Here is a 23,169-nt window from a genome sequence, read left to right as displayed (position 1 = left end):
GAACCAGAATTCCGATCGATCCAAAATTCAATAGCAGCCGATGGGAAGGTTGCACCTTTCATTTGAGACTAAGTTTGGGCAAATCGGTTCAGCCATCTCTGAGAAAAATGAGTGACATTATTTGACACATACGCACATACATACACACACATACACACACATACACACACATACACACATACACACACATACACACATACATACACACACACATACAGACTTTTTCCGATCTCGACGAACTGAGTCGAATGGGATATGACACTCGGCCCTCCGGGCCGGGATTAGGTTGCCGTTTTTCAGAGTGATTGCATAACCTTTCTATATGAGAAAGGCAAAAAATATGCTTAGAGGAAACCAGAACGAATCAAACGTTTTCGTTGACATTCCAGAACACTAGCGTAGTCAGTTAAAAACAAGTTCTGGGAAACCAGAATGGTCACAGCGGTACAAAATTTGAACAAAGAGAGAGAGAAAATTGGGTTAATCCATTGTTACACATGAAGGCACAAAGCATATCACTGAATTTGTTATAGAATTTACCTTCCGACTTTGTCTCATTAGAATCGGACACTAATTTATAGCCGGACTAAGTTAGCGCCGAATTGACGCCAGTTTCAAAAACGAAGACGCAATTTGTGTTAACTCAGTAAACATGAATTGTTTCTCCGTTTTGTGAAGCTATCGTCAATCCCGTGCTAGCTTAGTACAGCTCGCAATTAGTGCCGGATTCTGATGAGGACGAAGTCGAAACAACAACAAAATAAGTCAACATCATTCTATAAGTGTGCAGAATTTCATAAGAGTTTTAACGAAATAATTAAACTGAAAGCTACACGCCATAAAATAAAATATATTTCATAATTATTTTGATTTTGTGAAATATTCGAGGATCACTTGACATGGTTTTATTCATATCTGACTGTTAAATGAATAGAAATTAAATTACCTTCCATATTCAAACGTAGTTCTCCTTGATAGTATTCGCCAACCTTAATCCATTTATACTTATCAATTTCAATTTGTTTGAAATGGATTATGTTATACCGAGCAGGTCCATCGCCATTACTGTCAAAGTTGAATCTATCACCGCTTAATCCAATAAAGTCAGCTTTTCGGAGAAACTTCAACAAATCAGCGCCCTTTGTTGGCCTCATTTCTTCACACAATCCTGCTTTTCCATTGCATAACTCGTGGTGCATGTTCCTAAAAAACCTATTATGTGACTAAAATAATTTTGTTTATGTATTGGATAAATTGAGTAAAACTCAAAATACGCGCGCTAATATTTAGGGAGATGTCCATCCAGTAAACATAACCTTTCTATATGAGAAAGGCAAAAACTAGGGGGAGGTAATGTCCAGGAAATTACCGGGGTGTTGACGAAGAACAATTATTTTGTGGACAAGTTTTCCGAATAAAGTTAAAAAATCCTGACCAAAACGTGTTACTTTTACTGGTCGTTCCCAAATTTAATTTTCAAGTTACTGTACTTTTTGTACTTTTTCTGAAATTGATTTGTTTCACTTTAAATTACTCTAACTCAAAAACTACGCTTTGTATTTAAACGCTATTCATTTCATTAGAAAGGTGAAAAGATTTCAGATTAAATGATGTCCTCATATCTTTCTGTTATTGAGTTTAAGAAAGATTTTAGAAATAAACTTTCTAAAAGATAGCGTTTTATCGAGTTTTCGTCCTCGTAAACTCAAATAGTTAACCTCAAATTGCAAAACTCTAAAGACATTGTTGTTGAAATACTTTACTCGTAAGAAATCACTTGGTACACTTAACTAAAAGGTATTTGTATATAATTTTGTAGGAAATTTTCTCAGCTTTCCAATGCACATTGGTCCAGAATGCAAATTTGGCAGGAATTTTGAGATCAGTCAGAGATCAGAGTCAGCTTTATTATGTCTTTGGACAAGTTTTCGTAGTTTTTAGCCCCTTCTTTTCGTTAAAACAACAGTTAGGTAGTTCTAATTTTACCAAGATCAAAAATTTAACTTTTTAATCATTCTAGATAGAGCCATACGACCTCCGGAGAAGTTGTAGAACGAGTTTTAGAAAAGTTTGCTGAAGAAATGTAAGCTCTATCTGTCATACTTTTCATTTTTCAACCAATTTATAATGAGAGGGTGGGGTGTTTCTTAGTTTACTGTTTAATTAAAATAACTTTTGCGGTATTAAAAACTGGAGTAGTATTCAGATAACTTTAAATCTTGAAATACTTGGACGACATTGTTACATATTTTTGATTATATCTTGATACAGTGAATCAATTTTCAATGTAAAACTTGTTTTAATCCATAAAGTGGTGCAACTGTGCCTTTCTCATTGATCCAAATTATACCCGGTTACGTTCAAAATAACGTTATGGAAACGTCTATTACATTCTTATTACACTTGATAAGCATATATAAGTGCACGACTGTCATCAACCTGATAAGCAACATGTAGACGCTGACACACTTGAAACAAACAAAAATATATTATTGAATTAGCCTAATAAAAATTATTAACATACTTTGAAATGTGGAGCGGTGGGGAAGGGGCTTAGTTAGTGGGAGTGGGAGGATGCGTCCCGAACCACCTAACTTATTTTGGTATACGGGGGGGGGGGGGGGGATGAAGGGAATGTAGGTGTGAGGTTGGTTAGAGGCCGAGGAGGTAAGAGAGTGGTGGGGGTGTTAAGAGGAAGGAGGGGGATGGGTAAATGTGGAGTCTAACACCGAACTGCAAATTATACCTTCCATTTGAGACTAGGTTAGTGAATATTGGTTCAGCGATCACCGAAGTAGCTTTAGTTCTGAAATATGCCCGGAACCCGAGACATTCGGAATTATCGATCGTGTCCAATATATTCCAATAAACTTCGATTCACCGTCAGTGGTGTAATTTGGTGTTAATTTCAATATATTTTTAACTTATGAAGTATTACGATTGTATCGCTTTTGATGAGAAATTTCTGACTGGGACTGAATGAAATTCAATAGCGGTAAAGGGGAGAATAATATTCATTTGAAATCAAGTTTGAAAAAATCGGTTAAGAGTTTGCTGGGAAATAGGTGTGATATCAGCTCTGGAGTTTGACGAGTTTCCGGGGACATCAAGATCCGTCATAGATAGCCAATATAGGGTAATTTGGGGAGAGATGCCGCACATTTTTTAAAATCGATCCTGCATCGAAGTTAACTATTCAATATTTGATAAAATCATTTTTATCAATTGCGACAAGTTTTGAAAATACTGTGAAATGGTTTTTTCATGAAAAAAAATTCATCAAAATTCCATGAACATTTAAAAAAAAGGTCATTGCGGGAGAGATGCCGCATGTACGGGTGAGATGCCGCATCATCCATGGTGGTCACAAACTGAAAAATGGCAAACAAAAGTATTTTAGCTATCATTGATGTTTTTGTGATTGGGGGTCTTCAGCTGAGTTTCATGAAGTTCGATTACACCTATAAATCGGCCAGCACCTTCATTTTTCTTAAGGGAATAATACCATTTCTAGAAACATTTTTTTATTCAACATTTTAAAAATATTTTATTTTTGTAACCTTGTGTAACGGTTTAGTTGCAGTAACTTAATCAAGGGTACTGTTTTTTTTATGTTTGTACGAGCGATATATTGGTAGGGGTTCCTTAAAAGCAGTTTTTGGTTGTTTCTTCCAACAATGTATTTATATAACTTTGGTTTATTCATAAAAGATTCATTTTAAAAAGCATCAATTCGTGGAATTTTTCATTTTTATCCCAAGATTGACATCACTACAAATAAATGCGTTTACTAAAATTAGTGCCTGAAACTTTAAAGAATAAACCGAAGTAACTAATACTTAGATACATATCGCCCGTTCAAATATACAAATAAATAGACTTATATTCCTATATACCACTGTTTTAGGTCCGTTAGCTTGTGGATATACCTTATTAATATTCTATACCTGACGCAAATGATCATTTAATGACATTTCGAGGTGAAAAAATACATTTTAGCTACGTATCCTCCGCCATCGAGTGCGGCATCTCACCCGCAATTTTGATGCGGCATCTCTCCCAATTGTATGGGAGAGATACCGCACGACGACATTTTCCTCTGAAATTATGGATGACCGTGCTCATGATCAGAATGCCTTATAAAAGATCCCAGCTACCCAACAGATACATGATTTACTAAAAAAATCGAACAATTTAAAAAAACGAAATTTTAATGTGGTACTGAAAAACTTTTGACACTCCGTGATGCAACTGGACGCACATAATCATTAATAAAAATTTTGTTAAGTTAATCATAAGGATTATTTTACATCTCCAGTGTTGTAATTCTTCAAAAGACAAACTCACAATATCATATTAACTTATAAAAGTGAGATATAGAAAGTGCGTCATCTCTCCTGACGCGGCATCTCTCCCGAAATTACCGTAGTCAAAGCTACTTTGATTTGTCATTAGTGATCTAGACCCGCAAATCTAAGTAATGTTGAACGTATTCGAATATGTATAACATCATTCGACATCATAGGGATACCAGTTCATATGAGAATTTGCTGTGTGACCGCAATCTTCAACCCGTAACTCCGAAACCGGAAGTCCAATCAACTAAAATTCAATAACGTATTATGGGAGTGTTATACCGATCATTTGCAACTAAGTTTGTGCAAATCAGTCCAGCCATCTCTGAGAAAATTGAGTGAAATTATTTGAGACACACAAATATTTTGCAATCTTGACGAACTGAATCGAAAGGTAGGGGAACCGGGGGCAAGTCCGACACCTTAAGCGCAATCATTTTTCTAAAATACCACAAAGCTCCAAAAATGGTATATTCTGTGCATAATCCTTGTTCAGATGGTTCTTAGCAAGATATAATTTCTTCAGCATTTCAAAAAATTGGATTCATTAAAAATAATTGGTTGCCAAAAATGGAGAAAAATGACATTTTAAAAATGCTGTGGGTAAGACCGACACCCCGAAGTAGCAAGAGCGACACCCTTGTTAGCTTTCTTTTTGTCCAATTTTTTTCATTAAAAATGTGTTGTGTATGTGTGATAAAGTGTAATTATGTGTATATGAGTATGTGTGATGCAAATGCATGCTTTCTGGAATTTCATCGCGTAGCAAGAGTAAGAGCATACGAATGTGTGGTGTGAATAAATAACACTGCGAAACAAAATAATTTTTTTAGGAGCACAACGAAAAAATGGCAAAAGTTTGAGGTCCCAGGAAACCCCTAGTGAAGAAATTTTTGAAAAAAATTGGAACGGGGCTTCACAGCTTAAAACCAAAGTTTGTATGGAGAACTAGGGGTGTTCAAGAGGCAAGATATCAATGAAAATGGTCATCTTAAATTTTCACATAAAGTCTTACATAAAATGCTTATTACATCAAAAAAGTTATCTAAGCAAAATTTATGCTCAATCGGTCATCATTAAGCGGGGGGCGGCGTTTGAATATTGTTTACATAATATAAGAAAAAATCCAAAGGGAGGAGTATCTTAAATACGTTTATTTAGGCCCAAATGCTGTAGCTTAACGAGGCCGATAATTCATTTTTTTAATTACATGTCACATGTTAGTGGGGAAGGGAAAGCCGTATTTAGGGGTGGCTTGCTCCCCTCTTATGTAAGTAAAGGAAAAAGGTAGAAAGTGGGATACATATTGTGTAATTGGCATCGTCGTTTGCTGATTGATCATTGTGGCGGATATGCACACTTTGTTGTAGTGTTGTAGTTTCCAGCCTGTAATCGCAGGGGCGAGAGGAGGGTCGATATTTCGGATAATTATTGGCACTCTATATCATCTGCATGTGAGGTATGTCATGATGTTCTGGATAGACGGTTATCAAGAAGGGTATGCACCGAAGACTCGTGAAGCAATGCCATATTGTAGATACAGGGATAGGTTGGTGAGATTCTACTGTGAATGAGAGAGGGGAAAATGTTATACTTGGACATCAATAGTTTTCAAAAAGATATAGATAAGAGAAATATAGGGGTGGTCACGGCTTGCTAGGCCGGCCCGGACTGGTACATAGGGTGATCTATCTCGGGCCCGAAGGGAATCTATTAGTTGGGACCTGGAAACACAGTACTCTGCGCACAGCCAAACAACATTCACGATGTCGTGATAGCCGTTTGCACAAACACAATGATTAATTTCAGCAAGCCCTATACGGTAATGGTTGGACATGATCCTTGACATCGTACGAATAAAGTCCCGGTTCACATCCAACCCCTTAAACCAAGCATTCGTTGATACCTTCGAGATAATGGAATGTAGCCACCGTCCCAGATGCCCATTGCTCCATGAAGTTTGCCAACTATCGAGCGTCCTCTGACGTGAGATACTGAAAAATTCATTGAAGCAAATTGGTTTTTCGTAAGTGTCGTCTTCTAATGCGCCCACCTTGGCTAAAGAGTCCGCCTTCTCATTGTCCGCAATAGAACAATGTAACGGGACCCAAACCAAGGGAATCTGGTAAGATTTTTCAGATAAAGCACTCAGATATACCCGTATTTTCCCCAGGTAATACGGTGAGTGCTTTCCATGCTTCGTCGCACGGATGGCCTCAATGGAGCTGAGACTATCCGAATCGATGAAGTAATGGTCTGAGGGCAGGGTGTCAATGATCCCGAAAGTATACTGATGGCAGCTAATTCTGCGACGTAAAGTTAAGCAGGATCATTGAGTTTGAATGAGGCAGCAAGATTTTCGTTGAAGATACCGAAGCCTGTGGACCCGTCGAGAATTGATCCGTCAGTGTAGAACATTTTGCCGCAGTCGATTTATAGAAAATATTTGGGACCACTTGTGGGCGAATATGATCTGGAATTCCACAAATCTCTTCCTTCATGGATGAATCGAAAAATACAGTTGGATCAGAAGTATCTAAGAGATGAGCACGGTTGACGTTATACGTAGATGAATTGATGTTCTGTGCCATGTAATCGAAGTACAAGGACATGAATCGGGTCTGAGAATTAAGCTCGACAAGCCTTTCGCAATTTGCAATCACCAATGGGTTCAGAATATCGCATCGAATGAGCAATCGATATGAGAGGTCCCAGAATCGATTTTTCAACGGAAGAACGCCCGCCAGCACTTCGAGACTCATCGTATGGGTCGAGTGCATGCAACCCAAGGCAATACGCAAGCAACGATACTGGATTCGCTCCAGTTTGATGAAGTGTATGTTCGTAGCGGAGCGAAATGAGAAACATCCGTACTCCATCATTGATAATATCGTTGTTTGGTACAGCCTGATTAGGTCTCCTGGATGGGCACCCCACCATGTTCCAGTATTGTACGGAGAAAGTTGATCCTTTGTTGGCACTTCTGTTGCAGATACCTAATGGGACATCCCCAGGTACCTTTAGAGTCGAACCATACCCCGAGATATTTTAATGTTGAAGTCTGATCAATAGTTTGATCCATTAATTGAAGCTGTAGCTGCGCTGGTTCACGCTTTCTAGAAAATACGACTAGCTCAGTTTTCTCCGTGGAGAACTCGATACCCAGCTGGAGAGCCCAAGCAGACAAATAGACCTTTCTTGTCAAAGAATTTTATATGCTAGAATGCTTCCTTTTTTATTCCCGATTCGTTAGCGCATATTGCCGCGATGACTTGGTACCTCTAACTATTGAAAAAATGAAAAATAGTGCGAGCTGCTCATTTAACCCCATATTCTGAATACCTATCTTGCCTTGTTTCCCCGTATTTTTACACCATTTGGATGCATTTCCTGTGGGGAATAATAAAAGGATGCCAGATCTGCATGTATATTAAGAAATCTGCAGATTCTGCATTTTCGCTGCAGATTTTTTGCAGATTACAAATATTTAGCAGAACAAAGCCTATGCCAGCTAATTTTAACCAGCCTTCAACGTTTTTGATCATTGAAAATATTAACACACTACATTTCTATGTGAAATTTATTAAAGATTTTTGTGGCAATCTGCAGACTTTTATATTTTTACTGCAGGCTATTGTTTAAATAGACCTGGCATCACTGATGCTAAAATAATTCATTCAAATACCTGTCAAAAGCATTATTTTTCACTTGCAAGAGGGATGAGGATTGTAACATTGGGAACCTGGCACATACATTGATCAAACGGCTCTGGATAGAAAGCACGGTGGCATATGTGTTTAGGACATGGTATGAATTCTTTTTGGTAATTTCTCGCCCGCTTGTTTATGTATTTTATCACTTTTAGAGTTGTGCGGCCGAGGCGTTAGTGAACTGGCTCAAATAACTTCACCAGAAACTCCTGCTTTTAGTAATGTGAAATGGATTCTCGTATTGCTACCAAGTACAAAACTGGGTAACTTGAGCAATTGACTCTCGGCATGTTTCGAGGCAAGTGATGCTCAGTCTACGCGTTTATCAAACAGCAACCGATGCTCGAACACTAGCGGAGATATCCAGTTCCAAACGCAGATTCCGTTGGATGGATTCGACGAAATTGTTTTAAGATCCTTTATCTGATTAACCTCCAGGAACTCGCAAAAATAGTCTCGCAACAGTTTACGGCCCGACCAGGATGCATAATTCAGCTAGATACAATTGACAATGTCACGCATGACTAGTAGAATACTAAATTACTGCTTATTTTCTAAAAACGGCTGACTACTGTTGAGCGTTCTGAGGAACAGATGATAATCCGCTGTGATAATAAACATTGGTTTAACTGCAGGGCAGATGGCAGAATTCCCCGTTTACAGATTCATTCTATTGGGTCGTTTTGGGATGCACAGCAAACGGAACGATGAACGTTGCGAATTGTGATTGCTTTACAACCTGCGGCTTGGGATGAAATGAGCAGTAATTTGAGGAATGTCCCAGATAGTATCTTGGTACATAATTTATATGATCCAGGGTACGTTCACCGAGCTGGAATGCATGGTGTTAGAAAAAACAACAGCGACCACATCAACGACTAACGTTCGTGCTCAAGAGTTGCCATTGCCAGTGGACGTCGATGTGTTACATGCCGCTTCAGCAACTCGTCATCTCAGCTCTTCGTATATTGATACAGTTGGTTTTGCGTCTTACGTATAATTAACTAGCTAATACCCATCGCGCGTTGCTGCGATTTTCAACGAAATAGGAGGAAAACACAATTTGTTCCGTAGCGCCATCTGGCGGGCAGATAATCCCCAACCAATAGCACACAAACACGCTTCATAACAAATGCCTACTGTGTATAAATTTTTACGGAAATCGGTTAAGCCGTTTGGGAATCTATAAATCATACACACAAACTTTGACTTTTATATAGATAGATAGATAGAAGATATAGATATAGATAGATAGATGGAATCAATAATTATTATTTGTTTCTAAAAATGTAATGTTACTGATAGTTTTGTGTATAATTGTCTCATGCCTGGGCCAGGCGGCATGACCAACGAAGTCGGTTTAAGACAACGTAGATTGGTGTTTCTTTTCAAAAACATGTAACAGAACTTATATGCAATGTTGAATAAAATTTAGTTTGGAATTCAATGCCCTAATAAAGGCAAAGATATTTCTAGAAATTCAAACTAATTCGAAGTTTCTATCCCACTCCTAAGAAAATCTGGACTGCCATCTCTAAATTGTTTTCCTCTCAATGACTGCTTGGTGGCTTTATAACTTTGTGCAAATTCAAAGCATTGCTTGATATTTTATATAATGCAATTATCTAATCTAAATAAGATAAAAGTTATTTTCAATCACGGCCAAAACAGCTGCGCAGGCGGTGGGAGTGCAATGAGACAGGCAACTGGCGACCAATGATTGAACAACCTGAATAATTCGGAACACCCGGATTAATCGGAATAGTTTTGGTTCAATCAACAATCAATCAAATAGGTTCAATCAACAACGATGAAAACTACGTTGCTGGGTACAAGGTATGACTGAGGTGCTACTGAACATCGAACACTATTAAAAGGCGCTTCAACAGCGGCATTTGTTCAAAGATTTCACTGCAGGTTTTCACCTGGATCAACACTGTTTAATCACAACTGATAGGCAGAAGCAAAATGGTACCAGTTGCGGGACCGATTTCTTCACCATCGCTTAACTTTTAAACCAGGTTCACCAGTACGTTTAAACCTGGCTTAAACGTTAAGCGAGGGTGAAAAAATCGGCCCGCGGTAATTTGGAATGAAAACACAGGAATTCATATACCAATGAACAATATCTCTATTTGGTTTATGGCAAGATTATTTTAAAGGGGGATAAATTTAAAAAAATGCCCTGTATGTCATATGTTCAGCATATGGCTAATATATATTTTCACCATTAGCACTTTTCGTCACGCCAATATCTTCAAGCAAATAATCATAACGTATGAGCTTGTGCGCAGTGCTGGGAAAATCACCGAAAATCAAAAATCATCAGTGATAATTATCACTGCTGATCATGCAGTGCTATGATCACAACCATAAAAAATGGCTAGTGATTTTCTCTGAAGCGATAATGTGCTAGCAAAAAATCATTGCAACAAAATCACCGCCTGTGATCACGGCCTGATTATGATTTTTTTTGATCAGGATTATGAAGTTGAGAAAATCAGGTACGATAGAAAAGATGCAAAATCAGGGTTGATGGTATTGTACATGATTATTGTAAGAAACTCCTTATGATGATGATTTAGCCAAATGATTTTGGGAGTGAGAGCGATCCAGCACACATGTAGGGATGCAAAATAATCCAAATGCTAACGATTTCAGCTTTTCGGGAATGTGTTTTATATTGAAGGACAAGTTGTTGGTAGTTGAAAACAATAGTTTTGGACATTTTCAATGCACAGGGGCGTCCGCCGATGTGCCAAAATGGATTTTTTTTCAACTTTTCGGGAAAGTGTTTCATATTGAAGGACAAGTCGTTGGTAGTTGAAAATCAATAGTTTTGGACATTTTCAATGCAGGGGGGGTCCGCCGATGCGCTAAAATTGAATTTTTTCAACTTTTCGGGAAAGTGTTTTATATTGAAGGACAAGTTGTTGGTAGTTGAAAACAATAGTTTTGGACATTTTCAATGCACAGGGGGGTCCGCCGATGTGCCAAAATGGAATTTTTTTCAACTTTTCGGGAAAGTGTTTCATATTGAAGGACAAGTCGTTGGTAGTTGAAAATCAATAGTTTTTGACATTTTCAATGCAGGGGGGGTCCGCCGATGCGCTAAAATTGAATTTTTTTTAACTTTTCGGGAAAGTGTTTTGTATTGAAGGACAAGTTGTTGGTAGTTGAAAATCAATAGTTTTGGACATTTTCAATGCACAGGGGGGTCCGCCGATGTGCCAAAATGGAATTTTTTTCAACTTTTCGGGAAAGTGTTTCATATTGAAGGACAAGTTGTTGGTAGTTGAAAATCAATAGTTTTGGACATTTTTAATGCACAGGGGGTCCGCCGATGCGCTAAAATTGAATTTTTCAACTTTTCGGGAAAGTGTTTTATATTGAAGGACAAGTTGTTGGTAGTTGAAAATCAATAGTTTTGGACATTTTTAATGCACAGGGGGTCCGCCGATGCGCTAAAATTGATTTTTTTCAACTTTTCGGGAAAGTGTTTTATATTGAAGGACAAGTTGTTGGTAGTTGAAAACAATAGTTTTGGACATTTTCGATGCACAGGGGGGTCCGCCGATGCGCTAAAATTGAATTTTTTAACTTTTCGGGAAAGTGTTTTATATTGAAGAACAAGTTGTTGGTAGTTGAAAATCAATAGTTTTGGACATTTTCAATGCACAGGGGGTCCGCCGATGCGCTAAAATTGAATTTTTTCAACTTTTCGGGAAAGTGTTTTATATTGAAGGACAAGTTGTTGGTAGTTGAAAACAATAGTTTTGGACATTTTCAATGCACAGGGGGGTCCGCCGATGTGCCAAAATGGAATTTTTTTCAACTTTTCGGGAAAGTGTTTCATATTGAAGGACAAGTTGTTGGTAGTTGAAAATCAATAGTTTTGGACATTTTTAATGCACAGGGGGTCCGCCGATGCGCTAAAATTGATTTTTTTCAACTTTTCGGGAAAGTGTTTTATATTGAAGGACAAGTTGTTGGTAGTTGAAAACAATAGTTTTGGACATTTTCGATGCACAGGGGGGTCCGCCGATGTGCCAAAATTGAATTTTTTCAACTTTTCGGGAAAGTGTTTCATATTGAAGGACAAGTCGTTGGTAGTTGAAAATCAATAGTTTTTGACATTTTCAATGCAGGGGGGGTCCGCCGATGCGCTAAAATTGAATTTTTTTTAACTTTTCGGGAAAGTGTTTTGTATTGAAGGACAAGTTGTTGGTAGTTGAAAATCAATAGTTTTGGACATTTTCAATGCACAGGGGGGTCCGCCGATGTGCCAAAATGGAATTTTTTTCAACTTTTCGGGAAAGTGTTTCATATTGAAGGACAAGTTGTTGGTAGTTGAAAATCAATAGTTTTGGACATTTTTAATGCACAGGGGGTCCGCCGATGCGCTAAAATTGAATTTTTCAACTTTTCGGGAAAGTGTTTTATATTGAAGGACAAGTTGTTGGTAGTTGAAAATCAATAGTTTTGGACATTTTTAATGCACAGGGGGTCCGCCGATGCGCTAAAATTGATTTTTTTCAACTTTTCGGGAAAGTGTTTTATATTGAAGGACAAGTTGTTGGTAGTTGAAAACAATAGTTTTGGACATTTTCGATGCACAGGGGGGTCCGCCGATGCGCTAAAATTGAATTTTTTAACTTTTCGGGAAAGTGTTTTATATTGAAGAACAAGTTGTTGGTAGTTGAAAATCAATAGTTTTGGACATTTTCAATGCACAGGGGGTCCGCCGATGCGCTAAAATTGAATTTTTTAACTTTTCGGGAAAGTGTTTTATATTGAAGGACAAGTTGTTGGTAGTTGAAAACAATAGTTTTGGACATTTTCAATGCACAGGGGGGTCCGCCAATGTGCCAAAATGGAATTTTTTTCAACTTTTCGGGAAAGTGTTTCATATTGAAGGACAAGTTGTTGGTAGTTGAAAATCAATAGTTTTGGACATTTTTAATGCACAGGGGGTCCGCCGATGCGCTAAAATTGATTTTTTTCAACTTTTCGGGAAAGTGTTTTATATTGAAGGACAAGTTGTTGGTAGTTGAAAACAATAGTTTTGGACATTTTCGATGCACAGGGGGGTCCGCCGATGTGCCAAAATTGAATTTTTTCAACTTTTCGGGAAAGTGTTTCATATTGAAGGACAAGTCGTTGGTAGTTGAAAATCAATAGTTTTTGACATTTTCAATGCAGGGGGGGGGGGTCCGCCGATGCGCTAAAATTGAATTTTTTAACTTTTCGGGAAAGTGTTTTATATTGAAGAACAAGTTGTTGGTAGTTGAAAATCAATAGTTTTGGACATTTTTAATGCACAGGGGGTCCGCCGATGCGCTAAAATTGAATTTTTTCAACTTTTCGGGAAAGTGTTTTATATTGAAGGACAAGTTGTTGGTAGTTGAAAACAATAGTTTTGGACATTTTCAATGCAGGGGGGTCCGCCGATGTGCCAAAATGGAATTTTTTTCAACTTTTCGGGAAAGTGTTTCATATTGAAGGACAAATCGTTGGTTGTTGAAAATCAATAGTTTTGGACATTTTCAATGCACAGGGGGTCCGCCGATGCGCTAAAATTGAATTTTTTAACTTTTCGGGAAAGTGTTTTATATTGAAGGACAAGTTGTTGGTAGTTGAAAATCAATAGTTTTGGACATTTTTAATGCACAGGGGGTCCGCCGATGCGCTAAAATTGAATTTTTTTCAACTTTTCGGGGAAGTGTTTTATATTGAAGGACAAGTTGTTGGTAGTTGAAAATCAATAGTTTTGAACATTTTCAATGCACAGGGGGGTCCGCCGATGTGCCAAAATGGAATTTTTTTCAACTTTTCGGGAAAGTGTTTCATCTTGAAGCACAAGTTGTTGGTAGTTGAAAATCAATAGTTTTGGACATTTTCAATGCACAGGGGGGTCCGCCGATGCATCAAAATGGATTTTTTTTTCAACTTTTCGGGAAAGTGTTTTATATTGATGGACAAGTTGTTGGTAGTTGATAATCAATACTTTTGGACACTTTCAATGCACAGGGGGGTCCGCCGATGCGCTAAAATTGATTTTTTTGGAAAATTCTCTTTCCTTTGTCTACAATAATTTAAGCCTAAAGATTGCGTTATCCATTTTTTTATTTTTCGAGCAATTCAAAATTGTTCAAGTTACTTAGAAAAGTTAATAAAGTTAAGACCCGATTTTATCAGCTCCCGATTTTGTCTACCCTGATTTTATCAGCTTTTTAACCCGTTTTTGTCAGCCTCATATTAACATATGTTTGATAAGCTCTAGCAGACGAACCAAGTCCAATTCGTGCAAATCCTTTCTTGAGCATATTTTCCGTGCCTTAGAGTTTTTTTTTAATTTTGTGCTGGAAGACCTTCTCAAGTGAAATTTATACAGAATCAGAAAAAGTTATAAGCCTATGTTTAGGGACTATAGAAGAATACATTAACAGCTTCGGTTTATAATAGTAAATTAAGTGTTTATTATAGTAAATTAAGAGTAAAAACGAAATTAAAGTTTGTTTTGCTATTGTTAGGATTATATTGATTTGTAGACAGAGCTGCGCTAAATAAATTTAAGTGTTGGATACGTTGTACATAAAAACATATTGACTCCAAAAATACGCCTGTTGAACTTTTTTTTCATAAGTAGTTCATCGGGATAATGACGGATATCAATATTTTTGTAATTATCTTTGTTTTTGGAACGAGTTTGACGAGTGGGTTTTGAAATACCGTCATCGGTGATTACTTTACGCCAAAAATAGAGCGTTTTGTACACTACACTCAAGAACTACGATCACGCAACTTCAAATTTGAAACTGTTCGATGTTTTACATATGGCACAAGTACCTCCAAAGTCATTGAAAAGAACTTTTGGAAAATCAAGATTGAACGTGAAATCTAAAGAGCTAAAATTGGCGTAAGTCACCCCCACAAGGGGGCTATTTTACGTAAAAATTTTTTTTTTCACAAAATCATGTTAACTCCTTGATTTATTGTTATGGATTATGCTCGTTATTTATGTGTGAAAGCCAGTGCTGGGAAAATCATAATCAAAATAAAATCAAACCGCAATCATGGCTGATAATTATCGCTTATGATTTTTTCGAAAATTCTCCCTGCTAATAGAATCATGCCGTGATCACTCTCTTAACTATCAAAAGATCATCTCACAAAAATCACTACCGATTTTTTCTTGCCCTCTATCAGTGGTGATTTTGATCTGTGGTTGAATTTGATAATTGAGAGGGTGATCACGGCATGATTCTATCTGCAGCGAGCAATTCGGAAAAAATCACAAGTGAGCATTATCAGCCATGATTGCGATTTGATTTAATTCTTGGATCAATGATCATTATCTATTTTCGAACATTATGGATATGTTAGGGGTGTCAATGAGCCAAGCTGAAATTTTTTCAACTTTTTGGGAAAGTGTTTTATATTGAAAGGCAAGTTGAGGGCTGTTGAAAATCAATAGTTTTGGACATTTTCAATGCACAGGGGGGCGCCGATGTGTCAAAATGGAATTATTTTCGATTTTTTGGGAGTGTTTTTTATTGAAGTTGAGGGCTGTTGAAAATCAATAGTTTTGGACATTTACAATGCACAGGGGGGGGGGGGGGGGCGCCGATGTGTCAAAATGGATTTTTTTTTCAACTTTTTGGGAAAGTGTTTTATATTGAAAGGCAAGTTGAGGGCTTTTGAAAATCAATAGTTTTGAACATTTTCAATGCACAGGGGGATCCGCCCATGCATCAACATGGAATTTTTTTCAACTTTTTGGGAAAAGTTTTTATATTGAAAGGCAAGTTGAGGGCTGTTGAAAACAATAGTTTTGGAAATTTTCAATGCACAGAGGGGTCCGCCGATGTGTCAAAATGGATTTTTTTTTCAACTTTTTGGGAAAGTGTTTTATATTGAAAGGCAAGTTGAGGGCTGTTGAAAACAATAGTTTTGGACATTTTCAATGCACAGGGGGGTCCGCCGATGTGTCAAAATGGATTTTATTTTCAACTTTTTGGGAAAGTCTTTTATATTGAAAGGCAAGTTAAGGGCTTTTGAAAATCAATAGTTTTGAACATTTTCAATGCACAGGAGGGTCCGCCGATGCATCAAAATGGATTTTTTTTAACTTTTTGGGAAAGTGTTTTATATTGAAAGGCAAGTTGAGGGCTGTTGAAAATCAATAGTTTTGGACATTTTCAATGCACAAGGGGTCCGCCGATGCATCAAAATGGTTTTTTTCAACTTTTGGAGAAAGTGTTTTATATTGAAAGGCAGGTTGAGGGTTGTTGAGAATCAATAGTTTTGAACATTTTCAATGCACAGGGGGGTCCGCCGATGCATCAAAATGGAATTTTTTTGAACTTTTTGGGAAAGTGTTTTATATTGAAAGGCAAGTTGAGGACTGTTGAAAATCAATAGTTTTGGACATTTCCAATGCACAGGGGAGTTAGCCGATGTGTCAAAATGGATTTTTTTTCAACTTTTTGGGAAAGTGTTTTATATTGAAAGGCAAGTTGAGGGCTGTTGAAAATCAATAGTTTTGGACATTTTCAATGCACAGGGGGGTCCGCCGATGCATCAAAATGGAATTTTTTTCAACTTTTTGGGAGTGTTTTATATTAAAGGGCAAGTTGAGGGCTGTTAAAAACAATAGTTTTGGACATTTTCAATTAACAGGAGACTCTGTCGAAGTATCTAATTGGGAATGATTTCAACTTTTTGGGAGTGTTTTATAGTGAAGGGCAAGTTGTTGGCAGGTAAAAATCAATTGTTGACATTTTAAATGAGCTTGGGGTCTGTCAATGTATTACAAATATTAAACAGTAGGGGCTTTTGATAATTGTTTAAGCAAAGGAGACAGACCTCAAACAAATTTCCAAAGTAGATTTGTTTTTAAAAAGATGATTTTTTCACTATGTGAAGGACGAGGTTCTATAATTGGCAAAATAGTAAATCCTTTCTGGAGCATATTTTTCTTGTCTTAGAGATGCAAAATTAGCAAAAACCAAAAAATCATTTATTTTAAATTTTGCGCTGGAAGACCCCCTTAAGGGAAATTTTTACGAAATAATCCTTAAGGATTACAAGGCTATGTCTAGGGACGATAGAAGAATATTTTAATAGCTTCGATTTATTAAAAAGAAAGAAAAAATATTAGGGGCGTGCGCCCCGCCGCCGCCGATTGTAGGTAAAAATTAGAGGCGGCGCACCTCTAAAAAATATTTCCCGAACTGACCTGACCATTAAAACGTTTCTGTTGGAAAAGCCTTTGCACTCCGTAACACAATTAAAACTATTTTTAGAAAATACTAAAACAAGGTGGTCTAATTCTTAAGGCTCAATATCATCAATATCAAGTATATCATGTAAAGCTTTTTTTCTCGGCTTGCTTTTTTTCATTGTAGGACTTATCGACTCTCCAAAACAAGGTTATTGGATGCGTGATACGCAGTTTTTGAACACATCCTTTTATTTTTACGAGCACTACATTCATTTGCTTTCACACATAAATAACGAGCATAATCCATAACAATAAATCAAGGAGTTAACATGATTTTGCGAAAAAAAAAAATTGACGTAAAATAGCCCCCTTGTGGGGGTGACTTTACGCCCAATTTTAGCTCTTTAGATTTCACGTTCAATCTTGATTTTCCAAAAGTTCTTTTCAATGACTTTGGAGGTACTTGTGCCATATGTAAACATCGAACAGTTTCAAATTTGAAGTTTGCGTGATCGTAGTTCTTGAGTGTAGTGTACAAAACGTTCTATTTTTGGCGTAAAGTAATCACCGATGACGGTATTTCAAAACCCACTCGTCAAACTCGTTCCAAAAACAAAGATAATTACAAAAATATTGATATCCGTCATTATCCCGACGAACTACTTATGAAAAAAAAAGTTCAACAGACGTATTTTTGGAGTCAATATGTTTTTATGTACAACGTATCCAACACTTAAATTTATTTAGCGCAGCTCTGTCTACAAATCAATATAATCCTAACAATAGCAAAACAAACTTTAATTTCGTTTTTACTCTTAATTTACTATAATAAACACTTAATTTACTATTATAAATCGAAGCTGTTAATGTATTCTTCTATAGTCCCTAAACATAGGCTTATAACTTTTTCTGATTCTGTATAAATTTCACTTGAGGAGGTCTTCCAGCACAAAATTAAAAAAAAACTCTAAGGCACGGAAAATATGCTCAAGAAAGAATTTGCACGAATTGGACTTGGTTCGTCTGCTAGAGCTTATCAAACATATGTTAATATGAGGCTGACAAAAACGGGTTAAAAAGCTGATAAAATCAGGGTAGACAAAATCGGGAGCTGATAAAATCGGGTCTTAACTTTATTAACTTTTCTAAGTAACTTGAACAATTTTGAATTGCTCGAAAAATAAAAAAATGGATAACGCTATCTTTAGCCTTAAATTATTGTAGACAAAGGAAAGAGAATTTTCCAAAAAATTCAATTTTGACGCATCGGCGGACCCCCCTGTGCATTGAAAGTGTCCAAAAGTATTGATTTTCAACTACCAACAACTTGTCCATCAATATAAAACACTTTCCCGAAAAGTTGAAAAAAAAATCCATTTTGATGCATCGTCGGACCCCCCTGTGCATTGAAAATGTCCAAAACTATTGATTTTCAACTACCAATAACTTGTGCTTCAAGATGAAACACTTTCCCGAAAAGGTGAAAAAAAATCCATTTTGGCACATCGGCGGACCCCCCTGTGCATTGAAAATGTTCAAAACTATTGATTTTCAACTACCAACAACTTGTCCTTCAATATAAAACACTTTCCCGAAAAGTTGAAAAAATTCAATTTTAGCGCATCGGCGGACCCCCTGTGCATTAAAAATGTCCAAAACTATTGATTTTCAACTACCAACAACTTGTCCTTCAATATAAAACTTTCCCGAAAAGTTAAAAAATTCAATTTTAGCGCATCGGCGGATCCCCTGTGCATTGAAAATGTCCAAAACTATTGATTTTCAACAACCAATGATTTGTCCTTCAATATGAAACACTTTCCCGAAAAGTTGAAAAAAATTCCATTTTGGCACATCGGCGGACCCCCCTGTGCATTGAAAATATCCAAAACTATTGTTTTCAACTACCAATAACTTGTCCTTCAATATAAAACACTTTCCCGAAAAGTTGAAAAAATTCAATTTTAGCGCATCGGCGGACACCCTGTGCATTAAAAATGTCCAAAACTATTGATTTTCAACTACCAACAACTTGTCCTTCAATATAAAACACTTTCCCGAAAAGTTAAAAAATTCAATTTTAGCGCATCGGCGGACCCCCCCTGCATTGAAAATGTCAAAAACTATTGATTTTCAACTACCAACGACTTGTCCTTCAATATGAAACACTTTCCCGAAAAGTTGAAAAAATTCTATTTTGGCACATCGGCGGACCCCCCTGTGCATTGAAAATGTCCAAAACTATTGATTTTCAACTACCAACAACTTGTCCTTCAATACAAAACACTTTCCCGAATTGTTAAAAATTCCAATTTTAGCGCATCGGCGGACCCCCCCTGCATTGAAAATGTCAAAAACTATTGATTTTCAACTACCAACGACTTGTACTTCAATATGAAACACTTTCCCGAAAAGTTGAAAAAAATTCCATTTTGGCACATCGGCGGACCCCCTGTGCATTGAAAATGTCCAAAACTATTGTTTTCAACTACCAACAACTTGTCCGTCAATATAAAACACTTTCCCGAAAAGTTGAAAAAATTCAATTTTAGCGCATCGGCGGACCCCATGTGCATTAAAAATGTCCAAAACTATTGATTTTCAACTACCAACAACTTGTCCTTCAATATAAAACACTTTCCCGAAAAGTTAAAAAATTCAATTTTAGCGCATCGGCGGACCCCCTGTGCATTGAAAATGTCCAAAACTATTGATTTTCAACTACCAACGACTTGTCCTTCAATATGAAACACTTTCCCGAAAAGTTGAAAAAAATTCCATTTTGGCACATAGGCGGACCATTGTGCATTGAAAATGTCCAAAACTATTGATTTTCAACTACCAACAACTTGTCCTTCAATATAAAACACTTTCCCGAAAAGTTGAAAAAAAATCAATTTTAGCGCATCGGCGGACCCCCCCCTGCATTGAAAATGTCCAAAACTATTGATTTTCAACTACCAACAACTTGTCCTTCAATATGAAACACTTTCCCGAAAAGTTGAAAAAAATTCCATTTTGGCACATCGGCGGACCCCCCTGTGCATTGAAAATGTCCAAAACTATTGTTTTCAACTACCAACAACTTGTCCTTCAATATAAAACACTTTCCCGAAAAGTTGAAAAAATTCAATTTTAGCGCATCGGCGGACCCCCCCTGCATTGAAAATGTCCAAAACTATTGATTTTCAACTACCAACGACTTGTCCTTCAATATGAAACACTTTCCCGAAAAGTTGAAAAAAAAATCCATTTTGGCACATCGGCGGACCCCCCTGTGCATTGAAAATGTCCAAAACTATTGTTTTCAACTACCAACAACTTGTCCTTCAATATAAAACACATTCCCGAAAAGCTGAAATCGTTAGCATTTGGATTATTTTGCATCCCTACATGTGTGCTGGATCGCTCTCACTCCCAAAATCATTTGGCCAAATCATCATCATAAGGAGTTTCTTACAATAATCATGTACAATACCATCAACCCTGATTTTGCATCTTTTCTATCGTACCTGATTTTCTCAACTTCATAATCCTGATCAAAAAAAAATCATAATCAGGCCGTGATCACAGGCGGTGATTTTGTTGCAATGATTTTTTGCTAGCACATTATCGCTTCAGAGAAAATCACTAGCCATTTTTTATGGTTGTGATCATAGCACTGCATGATCAGCAGTGATAATTATCACTGATGATTTTTGATTTTCGGTGATTTTCCCAGCACTGGTGAAAGCAAATGAATGTAGTGCTCGTAAAAATAAAAGGATGTGTTCAAAAACTGCGTATCACGCATCCAATAACCTTGTTTTGGAGAGTCGATAAGTCCTACAATGAAAAAAAGCAAGCCGAGAAAAAAAGCTTTACATGATATACTTGATATTGATGATATTGAGCCTTACGAATTAGACCACCTTGTTTTAGTATTTTTCTAAAAATAGTTTTAATTGTGTTACGGAGTGCAAAGGCTTTTCCAACAGAAACGTTTTAATGGTCAGGTCAGTTCGGGAAATATTTTTTAGAGGTGCGCCTAATTTTTACCTACAATCGGCGGCGGCGGGGCGCACGCCCCTAATATTTTTTCTTTCTTTTTAATAAATCGAAGCTATTAAAATATTCTTCTATCGTCCCTAGACATAGCCTTGTAATCCTTTAGGATTATTTCGTAAAAATTTCCCTTAAGGGGGTCTTCCAGCGCAAAATTTAAAATAAATGATTTTTTGGTTTTTGCTAATTTTGCATCTCTAAGACAAGAAAAATATGCTCCAGAAAGGATTTACTATTTTGCCAATTATAGAACCTCGTCCTTCACATAGTGAAAAAATCATCTTTTTAAAAACAAATCTACTTTGGAAATTTGTTTGAGGTCTGTCTCCTTTGCTTAAACAATTATCAAAAGCCCCTACTGTTTAATATTTGTAATACATTGACAGACCCCAAGCTCATTTAAAATATGAACAATTGATTTTTACCTGCCAACAACTTGCCCTTCACTATAAAACACTCCCAAAAAGTTGAAATCATTCCCAATTAGATACTTCGACAGAGTCTCCTGTTAATTGAAAATGTCCAAAACTATTGTTTTTAACAGCCCTCAACTTGCCCTTTAATACAAAACACTCCCAAAAAGTTGAAAAAAATTCCATTTTGATGCATCGGCGGACCCCCCTGTGCATTGAAAATGTCCAAAACTATTGATTTTCAACAGCCCTCAACTTGCCTTTCAATATAAAACACTTTCCCAAAAAGTTGAAAAAAATTCCATTTTGACACATCGGCGAACTCCCCTGTGCATTGGAAATGTCCAAAACTATTGATTTTCAACAGCCCTCAACTTGCCTTTCAATATAAAACACTTTCCCAAAAAGTTCAAAAAAATTCCATTCTGATGCATCGGCGGACCCCCTTGTGCATTGAAAATGTCCAAAACTATTGATTTTCAACAGCCCTCAACTTGCCTTTCAATATAAAACACTTTCCCAAAAAGTTGAAAAAAAATCCATTTTGATGCATCGGCGGACCCCCCTGTGCATTGAAAATGTTCAAAACTATTGATTTTCAAAAGCCCTTAACTTGCCTTTCAATATAAAACACTTTCCCAAAAAGTTGAAAAAAAAATCCATTTTGACACATCGGCGGACCCCCCTGTGCATTGAAAATGTCCAAAACTATTGTTTTCAACAGCCCTCAACTTGCCTTTCAATATAAAACACTTTCCCAAAAAGTTGAAAAAAAAATCCATTTTGACACATCGGCGGACCCCCCTGTGCATTGAAAATGTCCAAAAATATTGTTTTCAACAGCCCTCAACTTGCCTTTCAATATAAAAACTTTTCCCAAAAAGTTGAAAAAAATTCCATTTTGATGCATCGGCGGATCCCCCTCTGCATTGAAAATATTCAAAACTATTGATTTTCAACAGCCCTCAACTTGCCTTTCAATAAAAAAACACTTTCCCAAAAAATCGAAAATAATTCCATTTTGACACATCGGCGGACCCCCCTGTGCATTGAAAATGTCCAAAACTATTGATTTTCAACAGCTCTCAACTTGCCTTTCAATATAAAACACTTTCCCAAAAAGTTGAAAAAAATTTCAGCTTGGCTCATTGACACCCCTAACATATCCATAATGTTCGAAAATAGATAATGATCATTGATCCAAGAATTAAATCAAATCGCAATCATGGCTGATAATGCTCACTTGTGATTTTTTCCGAATTGCTCGCTGCAGATAGAATCATGCCGTGATCACCCTCTCAATTATCAAATTCAACCACAGATCAAAATCACCACTGATAGAGGGCAAGAAAAAATCGGTAGTGATTTTTGTGAGATGATCTTTTGATAGTTAAGAGAGTGATCACGGCATGATTCTATCA

General features: G+C 36.9%; 1 protein-coding gene across 21 annotated transcripts in view; it reads right to left on the bottom strand.

Annotated features, from left to right (window-relative positions):
• LOC131691078 (metabotropic glutamate receptor 8) overlaps positions 1–23,169 on the bottom strand; it is a 1,433,400-nt gene that overhangs the window by 882,243 nt on the left and 527,988 nt on the right. For all 21 annotated transcript variants that reach the window (XR_009305687.1, XR_009305689.1, XR_009305690.1 and 18 more), the window contains one exon: positions 947–1,203. Coding sequence is in view for 17 of the 21 variants with exons in the window: in XM_058977259.1 (XP_058833242.1) it covers positions 947–1,203 (257 nt within the window). In the remaining 4 variants the exon portion in view is untranslated. The remainder of the gene's footprint in view (positions 1–946; positions 1,204–23,169) is intronic.

This window comes from Topomyia yanbarensis, chromosome 3, assembly GCF_030247195.1.
Source record: "Topomyia yanbarensis strain Yona2022 chromosome 3, ASM3024719v1, whole genome shotgun sequence".
NCBI lineage: Eukaryota > Metazoa > Arthropoda > Insecta > Diptera > Culicidae > Topomyia > Topomyia yanbarensis.
Note: the sequence above shows the minus strand (reverse complement) of the source record. Positions and strands in the feature narration are given on the sequence as shown.